The 14,824-nt window shown below is 39.0% G+C and overlaps 2 protein-coding genes across 2 annotated transcripts in view; both read right to left on the bottom strand.

The window, feature by feature from the left end:
- The window catches only part of LOC109038378 (atrial natriuretic peptide receptor 1), a 405,535-nt gene that overhangs the window by 292,208 nt on the left and 98,503 nt on the right, over window positions 1–14,824 (bottom strand). The window lies entirely within an intron of this gene.
- LOC109035636 (uncharacterized) lies at window positions 933–9,524 on the bottom strand. The gene is made up of 3 exons (XM_072306527.1): window positions 8,145–9,524; window positions 5,027–5,447; window positions 933–4,198 (listed from the first exon to the last, which is right to left on the bottom strand). The coding sequence occupies exons 1-3, from the start codon at window positions 9,522–9,524 to the stop codon at window positions 3,294–3,296; spliced, it is 2,706 nt and encodes a 901-aa protein (XP_072162628.1). The 3' UTR covers window positions 933–3,293.

Here is a 14,824-nt window from a genome sequence, read left to right as displayed (position 1 = left end):
CATTTGGATTTTAATATTTGAACATAACGCTCTGCTAGGCCATTTGTGGCCGGCTTCCCAGGGGCAGTAAAACAATGGAAAATTCCTTTTTAGTCCAGGCATTATAGGAAAAATAGAAAAAAAAAAATTTATATATAAGGTTTTATGTGCCCAAGTTGTTCATTGGGGTGTCAGGGACTCCCAGCAAAAAGTCCCCAAGAATCCCCTGTACGCTCGACCCCCCCCCCCCCCCAAAACCCCCAAAAAATCGACCTTTCCTCGGTTTTTCGTAAATATCTCTATAAGAATTGGTTTTAGCGAAAAATGAGTTATTTAGTAAATGAAAGTTCATAAAATTTCCAATAAAAATGATACCTATGATTTTTTTGTAAAACGACTTTGAACCCCTCAAAATGGCCGCCGAAAAAAAGGGCATTTACGGAAATTTCAGTTTTTTCCCGAAAATGCCCATTTTTCTTTGAAACGGCTGCTCTCACGTAAAAGTTAATGGCGGATTCTAAAAGAGCGTTGAATTTCACATCAGAAACGATTAACATCGATCATTTCAGACTCACGGTCGATCAACGGAAATATGATATATCAAAACTCTTCCACCCGGGCCTAACAAATCAAGTGCTGGTTAGTTACTCATTTAAGTTTACGGTTCTGCTGGAGCAAGGAAGCGTTCAATTATCACGTAATGCATCTGAAGAGGGAGGAGAGTCGGGATTCTTCCATCCAGAAAACACAAATTGTGCATTGAGAGTTGGGGGGGGGGGGGGGGCTGAAAAGTAGAAATAGAGCATTACCTACTTTATAATTGAATGATCCCTATTTTTCACTTCGATTTGTCTCTAGTAAAGCAATAAAACACATTTTTAAATGTTCACTTTTTCACTTCGATACCTCCAGCTTCAGCAAAGGTGGTTGTAAGCGGGGGGGGGGGGGGGGGGACTCAGATTTTTTGAATGATTATCTTTTCAAGTGTAAGGTGTTCAGGTACTACTTTGAGCTTGAATAGAGTCAATTATAAAACCGTGCTAAAGAACAAATGATCAGTATATTAACCACAAATAATATTTTCGATTTGTTTCACTTAATAATCATTGTAAAGCACTATATTCTAATTAATTACAATTACTTATTCGATAGCAAGTGGTTGCCAAATAACTTTTTTGAAGGAATGTCTAGCTGTAAAACTTAGAGAAAAGTCTTCGAATAATCGTCGTCTTTTTGGCTTAAGTGCGTAATGGCTTACAACTTTTTCTCTCTTCTTTTCCATCTTTTCTTCTTGTTTATCTTCTTCTCCTTCTTCTTCCGCCTCATTGCCGATCAATTCTGGTGTTGCCCTCGCGTCACCCATATTGGCTTCTTCTTCCCACTCGTCTGTGTTAAGCACAAGCGACTTATCACACGAGATGCCGTTGCAATGCAAGCAAACGTTTGAACATTTCAGGCCTGTTTATCTACAACCGCACGATTTTCTGCAACCCTTAAGGTGAATCCAGGCTCAGAGCTTCGCAATTTGGCCACCACGTCGCGCTGCTCAGAATAGCCGTATATATTTGCCAAAATAATAAAAACCGTAATACTTATTCAAGATTGGGGATCCAGGGGATATAGCAACATTCAGTAGAAGAGAAGCAGAGTACAGAGAAGAATTCAGTAGCAGAGGAACATTCAGTAAAAAAATCTTCTCAAAATTCCTAAAAATAAAGTCGTAACTACGGCGGAAAGTAATGCCCATTGCGGCAATGGGAGAGAGAGAGACAGAACATGAGGGAGTCGGTTGTGCGCTCGGCCGCCGCCTCTGAGCTGAAAGTTTCAGCCGTACTTTCTCTGCGCTTGTAATTCTAATTGCCAATATTTTTGGCTCAAAAAATCGAGCAAAAAATAATCCATATCTTGTGGATCTGCTTTTTGTAATTTGAGGAATATTATTTCAGTAATCGTAGAAGGAAAGTGAAATTCTCAGTGGTGACTGGTAGCGCTATCTCTAATCTTGAATTATCCCTAATCGAACCCTGGATTCACCTTAACACAGCCACAGAAAATTGCGTCCAAAACTTGTTTAGGTGCAGGCCCTATATAGTGGCTCGTACAGGAGTAAGCTGCGGATCCAATTTCCACCCCCAATTTAAAGGCGAGAGTGCATTACCGAGCAACGTTTGAATTTGAAGGAATGCTCTAAAACAGTGCAATTTGGCGGCATCTTCTGTCAGCGGTAGAATTTCGAGACTACTTTTTTTAGCCGTGACTGCACCTTTTTTAAACCTGATGAAACGATGTTCGTTCAAACTTTCGATATTTTTATTTGCATGATAAAGTCCGATATATATTAATCGGACGCTGCATATTAATAATATGATAATAAATATGCAGATATATAATATGCTTGGAATAAGAATGACACAGCCACAACGCGGATCGAGGGTGGAAGTCCGTGCAACTGCTTGAGATCAGTTCTCGAACTAATCGCAAATCACAAAACATATGAAGGAGCCCCACTGGATAAATTCGATGGGGGGCAACGAGAGGCGAGAGGGGAATTTTTATGAAACCGAAGCCCCTAAACGAGCTACATAAGCCCCCCGAGTTCTAGATAAGAAGGGCTCGTCCAGCGTTGCTAGGTATAATGCCCCTCCACTCCTTGGGCCATATATTTCAGCATTCATCATTTTTCTGTCATTTGGCAGCTACGATTCCTCCAAAATGCAAAAATGCGTAGACAAAACAAAAAACGTGGCCTCATCTTTTCACATCGACTTCTTCGCAGGCTGGGGCCATGCTTATCGTGTCTGTATGCTGAACCGTTGCGCGGCTAAGCGGAGGAAGGGTAATGGGTGCCCCCAGCCCCCCCCCCCCCAAATCACTACTCCCTTCCCTCTGATGATGGCCTTAAGAGGGAGTAAAAGGCTAATACACATGACCCCCGAGTGAAAAAAGTATGATTTTAGTGTCATTAGAACCCCGGCCGCAAATGTTTAACTACCCAGCACTTGATTTGTTAGGCCCGGGTGGAAGAGTTTTGATATATCATATTTCCGTTGATCGACCGTGAGTCTGAAATGATCGATGTTAATCGTTGCTGATGTGAAATTCAACGCTCTTTTAGAATCCGCCATTAACTTTTACGTGAGAGCAGCCGTTTCAAAGAAAAATGGGCATTTTCGGGAAAAAACTGAAATTTCCGTAAATGCCCTTTTTTTCGGCGGCCATTTTGAGGGGTTCAAAGTCGTTTTACAAAAAAATCATAGGTATCATTTTTATTGGAAATTTTATGAACTTTCATTTACTAAATAACTCATTTTTCGCTAAAACCAATTCTTATAGAGATATTTACGAAAAACCGAGGAAAGGTCGATTTTTTGGGGGTTTTGGGGGGGCGGGGGGTCGAGCGTACAGGGGATTCTTGGGGACTTTTTGCTGGGAGTCCCTAACACCCCAATGAACAACTTGGGCACATAAAACCTTATATATAAATTTTTTTTTCTAATCGCCGATTTTTGATATAATATGCCTGGACTATTTGTTTTGCAATAATTGTTAAATTCTGCGTTGTCGGCGGAGAAAATTGAAGCATTATCTGAAACTAAAGTTTGAGGGTAGCCATGGAAAGAGAATATGTCTTCTAATAATTTGATAGTAGAATCTGTAGTAGGAGCTTTGCTAAGAATGCGGACTTCTGGCCACTTAGACTTGGCATCGACAAGGATGAGAAAATTGAATCCTTTCCTTGGACCTGCATAGTCCATATGTACTCTGGAGAAGTTTTGAGTCGGCTCTTCCCATTTATGGGTAGGAACTTTCTTAGGAGACTTCTGAGATAGCATGCACTGCTCACATGATTTGATTAATTTTTCAATATCAGAATCAATTGAAGGCCAGTAGACATATCTTCTAGCGAGTTGCTTTGTCTTTGTGATTCCTGAATGAGTTTCATGCAATTCTTTGAGTATTTGGCCTCTTAATGACTGAGGGATATAGACTCTGTTACCTCTGTAAACAATATCGCCTTCTAATACGTACTCCATACAGGCGGGGTCTTCGCTGCTGCTGCGAAGCTTGGAGATAATATCAACGAGCTTTGGATCCGATATTGCCGCCTCTGCGATGTCGTAACTTGTGACATTGGCACTGGAAATTTGATTAAGCGTATTTTCATGACAAGCTGAGAGTTCGAAATCCAGAAGTGGTTGATTTCCCTGTAAATTGCGGCCTGAAACAGGGAATCGTGAAAGGTAGTCAACATTTGCATGAGCTTTACTGAGCCGATGCTTTACCTCATAGTCAAATGAGGAGAGGTAGGCTGCATAACGTAACAGCCTTGCTGCTGTCATGGGAGGTAGTTTCTTGTTCTGATGTAGGATTCTGGACAGCGGCTTGTTGTCTGTTATCAGGGTAAATTTGCGACCATAAATGTACATATAATATTTATCTAAAGCAAATACAATCGAAAGAGCTTCTCTGTCTAATTGACTGTAATTTTTCTCAGCCGGGGTTAAAGATCTAGAAGCAAACATGATTGGTCTATCTGATCCATCAATGATATGAGAAATTACAGCTCCTAACCCTGTAGGGCTTGCATCACAGGCCACTGTGATCGGTAGATTCACATCATAAGAGACTAGCACATGATCACTGGCTATGATTTCTTTAAGTTTTAGAAAGGCTTTTTCACAGGCATCGGACCATTTGAATGGATGGTTTTTTGAAAGTAATTGACGGAGCGGGGCTGTTAAGGTAGATGCATTGGGAACAAAACGTGAGTAATATGTGACTAGTCCTAAGAATTGCATCACGTCACGGCGGTTCTGCGGTCTCACTGTCTGCAAAAGATCAGAGATTTTCCTTGGGTCTTTATACACATTTCTTCCTTGAATGATGTAACCGAGGTAAGCAATTTTATCTTTAAAGAAATGACATTTTGACAAATTGATATGCAAATTTTTCTCCTGCAAACGCTTCAACAATGCAATTAAATTTTTATAACACTCATCATAATTTTTCCCATGCACTATAATATCATCGAAATACCAAATAATACCTGAAAGTCCAGCGAGTAGACGACCAAGGATCTGGTGGAACTGGCTGGGGGCTGTTTTGATTCCCAAGCTGAGCCTGTTCATGAGGTAAGTGCCTCTATGCGTAGAGATGGCTTGAATTTTCTTTGCTTCATCGTCCATTTCAACCTGTAGGTACGCTTTGTATAGATCGATCTTGCAATAAACTGAAGATTCTTTGAGTTCGCTTATGAGTTCTTCGATGCGAGGAATCGGGTAGTGAAAGTCTTCTAGTTGAGGGTTGACTCCTGACTTGTAGTCGACGCATAATCTCACTTTTTCCACTGTCTTGGGGACTGGAACTAGAGGTGAGCCCCAATCGCTGGTGTCGGTCCGGGTGATGATGTCGTCACGCTCAAGGTCGTCGAGCTCATTGTGGACTGGTTTCTTGAAGGCATAGGGTCCCTGGTAAAAATGATCAGTTGACGGTGTATCAGTTTGTCAACGGTGTTTTGGCGCGGAGCATCAGTAGACATCAATTGAGATCGGGTCAGTTGATGGCTTCAACTGATCTAAACTGATAAGTGGTGGCAGTTCGAAGTATCAACAGATCTGAAATGATACTTGATATCAGTTGGTACCATGTATCAACTGATAAGACATAAATTAAAAACGCACCATCTCCTTGTGTGCTTTTACGTATTAATTCAGTTTCTCACGTTTATCTCACGATTTGACGACCAGAGAGCGCTGCTGGGAGTTACCGTTCCCGTATTTCTGACACGAGGCTCAGCAGGCAGCGCTCATTCCCAAACGGTCTCCCATCTAAGTACTAACTACGTTCGGCGTTGCTTAACTTTGGTGATCGTCCAAGAGAGAGAGCCACTACTCCATCCGCGCATGCGATCTAAGTTGACGTATTTTTGCCATTTCAGGGCCCCCACTAGAATTAATTTGACAGAGAGTGATGATTTTGTGTTGAATTTGAATGTACACTTAATTTTTTCATTTTATTTTTTAATCACTTAAAATGTAAGTGAAGTTTTACAAGTTATGTTTTCCTTAAAGATGAGACTAAGAAACACAAAATGCGAAACCAAAAATAATAATTAAAGATGTAAAAGAAGATGAAATGATGAAAAATCAATAATCAACTTATAAGAACTTGAAAATAATCATGAAAAAAATTTGAAAACAAATAATTAAATCTTTATTGCGGGAGGATCAAAAAAATTTCATTAACATACTTATATGAATTTAATGTGAAAAAAATAATTGATCAAGGTAATTTTATGTGTTTTCGTCACATTCTTTTCATGTAATTTTTATGTGTAAATTATGGAAAAAATATTTTCGAGCGGTGAGCGTTGAAGAAGTTAACATGTCTGTATATGAATTTTCAGTTAAGAAAAAAAATGATCGAGATAATTTTTATGTGTTTTTGCCACGTTCTTTTTGTGTAGTGATAAAATTATGTTAAAAAAAGGCTCAAGTTGTCGCCAGTAAGGAAATCATTTACTTAAATTCATGTAAATTTTATATGAAAAAAGTTTCGTCTCCTCGAAATCACATCTTTTTTCTTTTTACATTTTTTGATATGAATTTGAAGTGAAATTCATGTAAACACTTGATTTACCAAGATTATTTTTCTTCAGTTTTACGTTATTTTTAATATATATTTTTTACATAAGTAAATGTTATTGTAATTTCCAATATTTTTACGTAATTTTACCAGGCGTGAGGAAAAAATTGAAAAGATGTACAATTGATTCCATGGTTAACGCCCTGTAAGAACATTTTTACGTAAAAAAGATAGAAATGTATATAAATTTACGTTTTTTTAAACGTGAAAGCGTTCTAAGAGCCGTCAACTATGGGATAAATATTACATGTTTTGTATTAATATTTACGGCTTATTAAGAAAAAAAAGGGTTAAAATTTATCTCTTTTTTGTAGGGGGAAAAAATTCTTACTGGGGATGGTATCAACCAAATATAGTATCTAGTAATATGAGATCAGTTACGATGGGAGCGGCTCAAAAATTACACATTAGGTATACCTCCTTTTACATGGGGGATTCTCCTGATCAAAATCACAACAAATTGAAGTAGGCAAAGCACAGAATTTTTGGTATAAAATCCATGCTCCCGTGCCGACAAACCCATGGAACTGGTATGAAGGACCGATTTTTGTGTAACAGCAAGCAGCGCTGGGTACCCACCTACGTATTGCACTGTCCTTAAACTCCTCCATCTTTAGCTAGCGACATAATCTTTGAACGGCCGTAGAATTTCAAATAATCAGCATTAGGTATTCGAGATTTTAAAACCATAAAATAATGCATTTACCTACCGTAGAAAAAAATTGAATGGAAAAGGGATTAAAATAATATAAATATCTCTATTGATGTAGTGGCCCTGAAGTCTAGATGCCTTGATGAAGTGGCCTAGTGGGCCTTGTCAAACATGCCAACCAGATCGTCCTGTTAAAATGCATACGTAGCCTCATTGGACTAAGTTTAAACTTGTAATTGACGTCTATTGAATTTCTGTTTAGATCAGTTGATGTTCAACAGATGTCAGTTCATGCTGGACCGATATCAATAAATTGAACCTCCGGTGATACGTAGCAAATTTCAACTGTTACCTATTGAGGCTCAACATAGATCTATTGAGTATAATCTGGTATCAGTACAACCTCTACTGGTACCAACTGACACTCATCAAATATCTGTAGAGTTTCAACTGGTATCAGTTGGTATCAGTGTAACCTCTACTAGTGCCAACTGTTACTCATCAAATATCTGTAGACTTTCAACTGGTATCAGGTGGTAACCGTCGATATCAGTTAATATCAGTTCATTTCCGCTACTGATTATAACTGATATCAACCTATCATTTTTACCAGGGGTGGATCACGGGGTTTCTGAAACTTAGGTTTAGCGTTAGATTTCAGAGGCAAGGAGCATTTCAAGTCTGGAATTTTTCCAACCTTTTGTACGCAAATATCTGGAAATTGCTGTTGGATATCTTGAACCGTTATTCGATGAACGGAAGAAAAGTCTTCCTTGGAACTGGGCTTTTGAGTGCTTAACTCATTAAGGTTAATCTGGAAACGTCTGATCCAAGATCTACCTAAAATTGCTGAAAATTTCGATGGTACCACATAAAATGGAACATATGCAGTAACATTGTTGAATGTGATTGCTACTTTGGCATATCCAATAGGTTTAATTATGCCGTGGTCATAAGACTTGAAGTTTTGACGGGCAGGAAACAGTTTAATTCTGGGATCGAGTTTCAAAAATTGATTTTCAGGGAGTAGCGTATAACCACAACCGGAGTCTACTTCGAACTGGGTTTCAAAACCGTTGATATCAACTGACGCAATATATTTCCCTGTATCATCATCTTCACTATAAAAAGGATCACTAGACAAGAGAAAACAATCTGGATTTGAACTGAAGTCAACGATGTCATTTACATCAGGATATTCATCATTGACAGCGTTAACCTTATGGGACCTATTCTGAGTTAATAACGTTGAAATGCACACTTTGCTGATATGGCCAGTTTTAGAACAGGAGAAGCATTTGAGACTACTTGGATTAACTTTACAATCAAAAGCTCTATGATTATTGCGCCCACATCTAATGCAGAGATCAGAAATACCCAGTTTTTCATAATCTATTCTGCGCTTGGCAGATTTGCCTCTCTTGGAGTGCCTGCTGTCACTACGTTGATAGCGCTGTTCGCTCTTATTTCTACTTCTATACCTTGAATTGTGACTAGAAGATGGCTTTGAGCTATGGATTTTGCAAACACTAGTGACACCAGTTGTTGATGCTGAGCCGTTCAGGATCTCCTGGTTATCAAGCTTCGATGACTCAAGCGAAAGAGCCATGTTGACTGCTCGCTCGAATGTTAACTCTGACTCACACAATAGTCTCTCTCTAATAAAGGAACTTTTGATCCCACGGATGAACTGGGCACGAAGGAACATGTCAGCAATTGATTTCCCGCAAGTACACTTGAACTCAGAATTTTCTAGAAAACTACGTAGAGCTGCAACGTACTCACCGATTGTCTCCGTGTCTTTCTGCAGTCTTGAGAGAAATCGATGTTGTTCTAGTAGTTTATTTGGGGGAGGAGATAAGTGCTGGGAGAGAGATGCGATGATATCCTTGTAGGAAAGATCTTTGAGTTCTTTGGGAGCTGATATGGCTTTCAAGAGTTGGTAAGTTTCACTTCCTAGACAATTGATAAGAGTGCTTTTCATGAGGAGAGAATCATTTGAAATACCTCTAAGGCCGGCGAAGTTTTCAAAACGTTCGACGTATTGACAGAATTTTTCTTTGCCGTCATATTGCTCAAAATTCAAGATCCTCCAAGTGCTGGATGAGGTTGAGGATGATCCATCCGGGTTAGATTCTCCATTCGATTGACCGGCTGCTGCTCCTGGAATTGCTGGGGCCTGGATTGAGATGCTTGATAGGGAGGCTTGTACCACGTTTAGGAAAGCCGTAAATTGTTCTTCGTTCATTTCTAACGGGTGGAGTCGAAGTTGAGCAGGAAAAGCTGGAAGGAATACCGATTAATAAATCGCGATTGAGTTGACGCGGCCCGGGTAGCACGAGGTCATAGACGAGGTACGAGGTTGAGGTTACCTCTTCTCAAACGAAGGTTGGAGCTGGAGCCGTGATTGCGGATAAGGCACATTTTCGCGAAGTACCGGACGAGAGAAAAAAAAGAATTGGTAGATAAGTTCTAGTAATGCGAGAACATTTTTTTAGAATCCTCGTCGCCAATTTGCTATAACGGAAAAACGAGAACGACCAGAGACGTGTTATCACACACAGCGAGTTTATTCGATAGAGAAAGACAGAGTGCGCCTCCACGGCCTGACCCTGACGGAGAGACACATCTCCGCCATTACATGTTACTATGGGATATTACAAACAGATTAAAGTTACATATCAGTACATGAAACACACCAAAAATTACGGTGTGGAAAAATTGTGCTCATGGTTAAAAATAGACTTTTGTTGAATGCACTGAAAAAAATGTTTCCTAAATACAAGGCGAAGCCGTCTTAGACCAAGTAAACTGGATACTTAAAAAGTATCGACAAGAAACGGAGGTTTGAACTAAGACAACGGAGTTACCTTGGATCAAGAAATAGCGTTTTCTCAATCCAACGCTCCACGTCCCCTTAAAAGAAGAAAGCGTTTACTTAAAAAAAGGAAACATTCCATGCCGTGAAAATATTTCCTAAATTTAAGAAATTATCGTTGGTTTGAAGTGAGTATCCGTCGTATTGATCTAGGTAAACTGTTTACTTAGAAATAGGAAACAGTTGCGTAACTCCCACGTGCATTTACTGGCTTCAAGTTAATGGTTTGTTTAAAATTAGTAAACGGCGTGTTGGACGGGAATGCGCGTTTATTGTATTGAAACCAACTGTTGTCTTAGAATTAGTAAACGGGGACGCCCGGCATGAATGGATGTTGCCTAACTCCCAGGCGTGTTTACTTATTTCTAGCCAATTGTTGTTTTAAATTTAGTAAATAGTCACTGCAGGTATGCACACTGCACCCATATCATATGTATTATTATTGATCAATAATAGCAAAAAATGGTTTAATTTATCGAATTTTTGATGAAAAAAATTTTCAATTGTATATCTGCAAGTATCGAAGACTCGACATGGCAAGTACCGACTTGCAAATTTTGGCCTACCTATCGGGATTTGAACTTGAGACCTACAGTTTACGAACCTAACACCCTACCTACTTAGCCATCGGGGCTTATGTCTACGTCGGCCGAATTTACACTATATAAGTCATTGACTTAGGCTCTCACCATTATTGTGATAGTGAATATGCGTGAGACCTGATGGGTTAAGATTTTTTGAACCCGAAAAGATGAATTTGGAGCAAAAAAGAAATACGCGTGTTACTGTTGTCACTTTTTTTACGTTTATTTTTGTTTCTTTCCCATCTTATATTAATTTTTAATCTCTTTAAAAAGAATTTTAAGCAATGCGCCTTTTTTAAAATTTTCTCTCTTCATTTTTTCTTGAAGAATCGCTGACTTTAAAAAAATAAGAATAAAGAATGAAACTCTTCGAAAATGTTTGTAACACAATAACTTTTTATTTTTGATGACTGAGATTGTTACATTTTTTAAATATTACTAGTTCTATTCAATTCGATTATAATATCCAAGACTATTCTGGACCATTTATTAGACTTTTCTATTTCAATTAGAATATTAATAGTTCTATTCAATCGTTCTAATTAATTCACATCGGGCGGAAAAGGAAGAAGGTGAGCACTATAAAAGAAACATTAATAGTTCTAATTCCTTACTTTAAAAAATAATATTTGAAAAATAAGCTTTGAGATTTTCTGGATTAAGGCATCTTTTTCCGTGGACAGTCACAATTTATTCATAAAAAAGTTCAATCTTCGATTACTCTTATATTTTACTCAGTTTACATAATCACACGCGTGACGTTCTAATATTTTATTGTATAGCTGCACTTCATTTTCGTTACACTCTCTAAAGTTGATAGGAAGGTGGTAAAGAAGTGCTGGATCCACCCTATTTTGCAGGGAAATAAGGTAAAAAGGGTCAAATGCTTCAATTACGGTAACAAATGTTGAGCTCTTATGAGTATCCGTACAAGACTGTGGAGGGAGGGGGGGCGGAAAGATCGGTCCCGACAGGCCCTTCGACCCAAAATTTCCCCGGACACAAATGAATCAAAGTTTTAAATATCAACAATTTTGCACTCGCAAATTCCTTTCAAAAATACAGAAAAAACTGTATTTTGTTTTCGATCCACTCCATCGTTGCGTTCATAAATCAAAGGGACCCGGAAAATCGATATTGAACAGTGTAAACACTACGTAGCAGCAGAGTTATTCGATTATCTTCATCTGTCAACTTGGTGGGTGACATGCTGAAAAGTATGATTCTCTCCACATTTTTTAATTTCTTCCTCGGCCCTTAGCATAAGCATGCATTTTATTTGACCCTTTTTAATTCTATCTGCGAGGGATCTTTCATTCATCAGGACAGGAAAAGTAAGGAAGAAAATAAGTAAAAAAAATTGCGATTTTTTAGTGTGAGGAAATACATTGTCCGATGAAACTGAACTGAGGCAATGCAAAAAACTCCCGGCTTCAATCTACTTAAGTATTTAAGTCCTCTTTATGAGGCCCCCTTCATTTAAAAATAAAAATTAAAACTTCAAATGCACAGTGCCGATCTATTTAAAACAACGCAAATATTTCCTCTTCCTCTCCTTCTTTACTTCTTTATTTATTTAATTTTTTGTCGACGCCGAGCATATGAGTGATTTCTCAAAGGACACATTAAATGAATTTCTCCCTAAAGAACAATTATTTTGTAGACAAATATAATGGGCATCTTGATTTTTTAACTTCCGTCTCCTTTTATTCCGTCATAAATGGTGTTGGTTTAAGCAGATGCTAACGGCATCTGGTAGCAATTGCATGTATCATTCTCATAGGAGGCGTCACCATCCGGTTTACTAATTTTAAGGAAACTGGTTTCTTCTTCGAAGCAAAATGTTATATTGAAAGTAGGCAACCGCACATGTCCCATGCCGCATCCGTTCCCCGCGGAAGGGACTCACTCCGTTTACTACTTTTAAGGTAACTGGTTTCTTCTTCTGACGTACCTTGTTTTCTTTCATCAAACAAGCTGTTGGGTTATTAAAAGGCAACAGCGTCCGGCTTATTGCATCTTCCCCCGCTGAGGGCGTTCGCCCCGTTTACTAATTCTAAGGAAACCGTTTTCTTCTTTCGACACAACGTGTTTTCTTCTACCAAGCAAGCTGTTGGGTTAAAAGAAGGCAACAGCGTCTGGCTTATTGCATCCTCCCCCGCTGAGGGCGTTCGCCCCGTTTACTAATTCTGAGGAAACCGTTTTCTTCTTTCGACACAACGTGTTTTTTTCTACCAAGCAAGCTGTTGGGTTAAAAGAAGGCAACAGCGTCTGGCTTATTGCATCCTCCCCCGCTGAGGGCGTTCGCCCCGTTTACTAATTTTGAGGAAACCGGTTTCTTCTTTAAACGCAACGTGTTTCACTGTACCAAGCAAACTGTTGAATTGTAAAAAATCAACGGGCGTATTGCTAATTGCATCCGGTCGCCTCGAAAGGAGTTAGCCCCGTTTACTAATTTTGAGGAAACCGGTTTCTCCTTTCGACACAACGTACTTTCTTCTACCAAGCATGCTGTTGACTTAAAAAGAGGCAACGGCCGGACTCAGAAGGCGTTCACCCCGTTTACTAATTTTAAAGAAACTGGTTTCTTCATTCAAGCAAAAGTTGGCTTATTTTAAAACAACGTTTATTTTACTTAAGAAAACACGATTCGCTTGTTTCAAGCGAATCATGTTTTCTTACATTAAGAAAACCGTTAGTTTCTTCCAAGTCAAACCCGTTTTGAAATAAGTAAAAAATCCAAGTAGACGCGTTTACTTAAATTCAGGAAATCTTTTTTTTCCGTGTGGAGCCATCCTCGAATTAAATATGAAAATTCTCTAACTCTCCGGAAAGATTCGCCAATCATTCATGGGATGCCTGTATCTAGGTAATTTTTTGCGTACTTTCGATTGAAACGGGTGAAAATTGTGAAAAACCCTGTTAAATGGGCCAATCAGAGCATTTTTCACGATTTTTGGGGTTTCATTTCCACATTTTGGCAAGTCTTTGTAGATAACTTGAAAAAAGTTTGTGATACAACAAGAACAATAACGAATTCAGAAAGAACGCAAAATATTCGATAGGAATCGATACTTGACTGTCTCTCTCAGCTTAGACTGTCTTCACGAAAAACGGTTTCAAACTCGAGAAACTGGAAAAAACGGCATTTTCTCCAGCTCACTAGTCATAATTTACATCCTGGTTGCTTAACAGGTTATAGAACGTTGAGTAGTATATATGAATAACGTACAAAGTTTCAGGTTGATGAACAGTTAGTTACTTAGTTCTTTTATTTATAGAAATTCAGCATCCTAGGCTATTAACGTCTTTTTCATCTTCAGATATTGACGATAGTATCCGTATCTTGACGCCGCGAATGACCGCGTTATCGCAGTATCCTGCAAGTTGACAGATAATAAATCAATCAGTAATCATTATCAATCATAGACCAGATCACTGATACCTAAATGTATATCTTTTCCTCTTCGATGGTTCAATATCTGTCACCCGGGAGGAATCTCGATTTCCTCCTTTTCTCCGCTTTACTTCACTTCAGACATGTGCATGTCAGTAGTAAAGTGATTACCCGTAAAATGCCGAAGTTTTACTCGTGCGCGGTGTGCGGTGTTCGGGCGAAATTGACCAAACTACGGTCGATTGACTCTAAAAGTTTATCTTTTTATAAGGCGAATAATCCTGGACTGGCATCAAATTCAAAAATCTGCCACGCTTGTCGGATTACGGGCGCAAAAGTTTCCGAAAAACGACGTTCGTCGACCGTGTCGGATAGTGCGATCGCATCAACCAGTAATAGTATTACACTGAATTTAAGAGGAACGGGGCCCTCAAGTCATAAGCAGTGCGTCGTATGCCAAAACGTTTCAACAACGTTGAGAGTCGTACCTCTTGAAGCGCGGTGTAGATTTTTCATTAAGCACGAGCTGATCATCGCCAAGGGAGCTCGTTGCTGCTCGAAGCATTTGGATGGGAATATTCTCAAATCAGATGTTTTCATTCCTGAAGGGTGTGAAAAAGTTTCTCTAGATGCGGAAGATCTGAGATTAATAATAAGAAATATGCGGACCCTATCATCTCAACAAGGGC

The sequence above is a fragment of the Bemisia tabaci genome, chromosome 1 (assembly GCF_918797505.1).
Source record: "Bemisia tabaci chromosome 1, PGI_BMITA_v3".
NCBI classification, from domain to species: domain Eukaryota; kingdom Metazoa; phylum Arthropoda; class Insecta; order Hemiptera; family Aleyrodidae; genus Bemisia; species Bemisia tabaci.
This window is presented reverse-complemented; position numbering and strand designations above follow the sequence as displayed.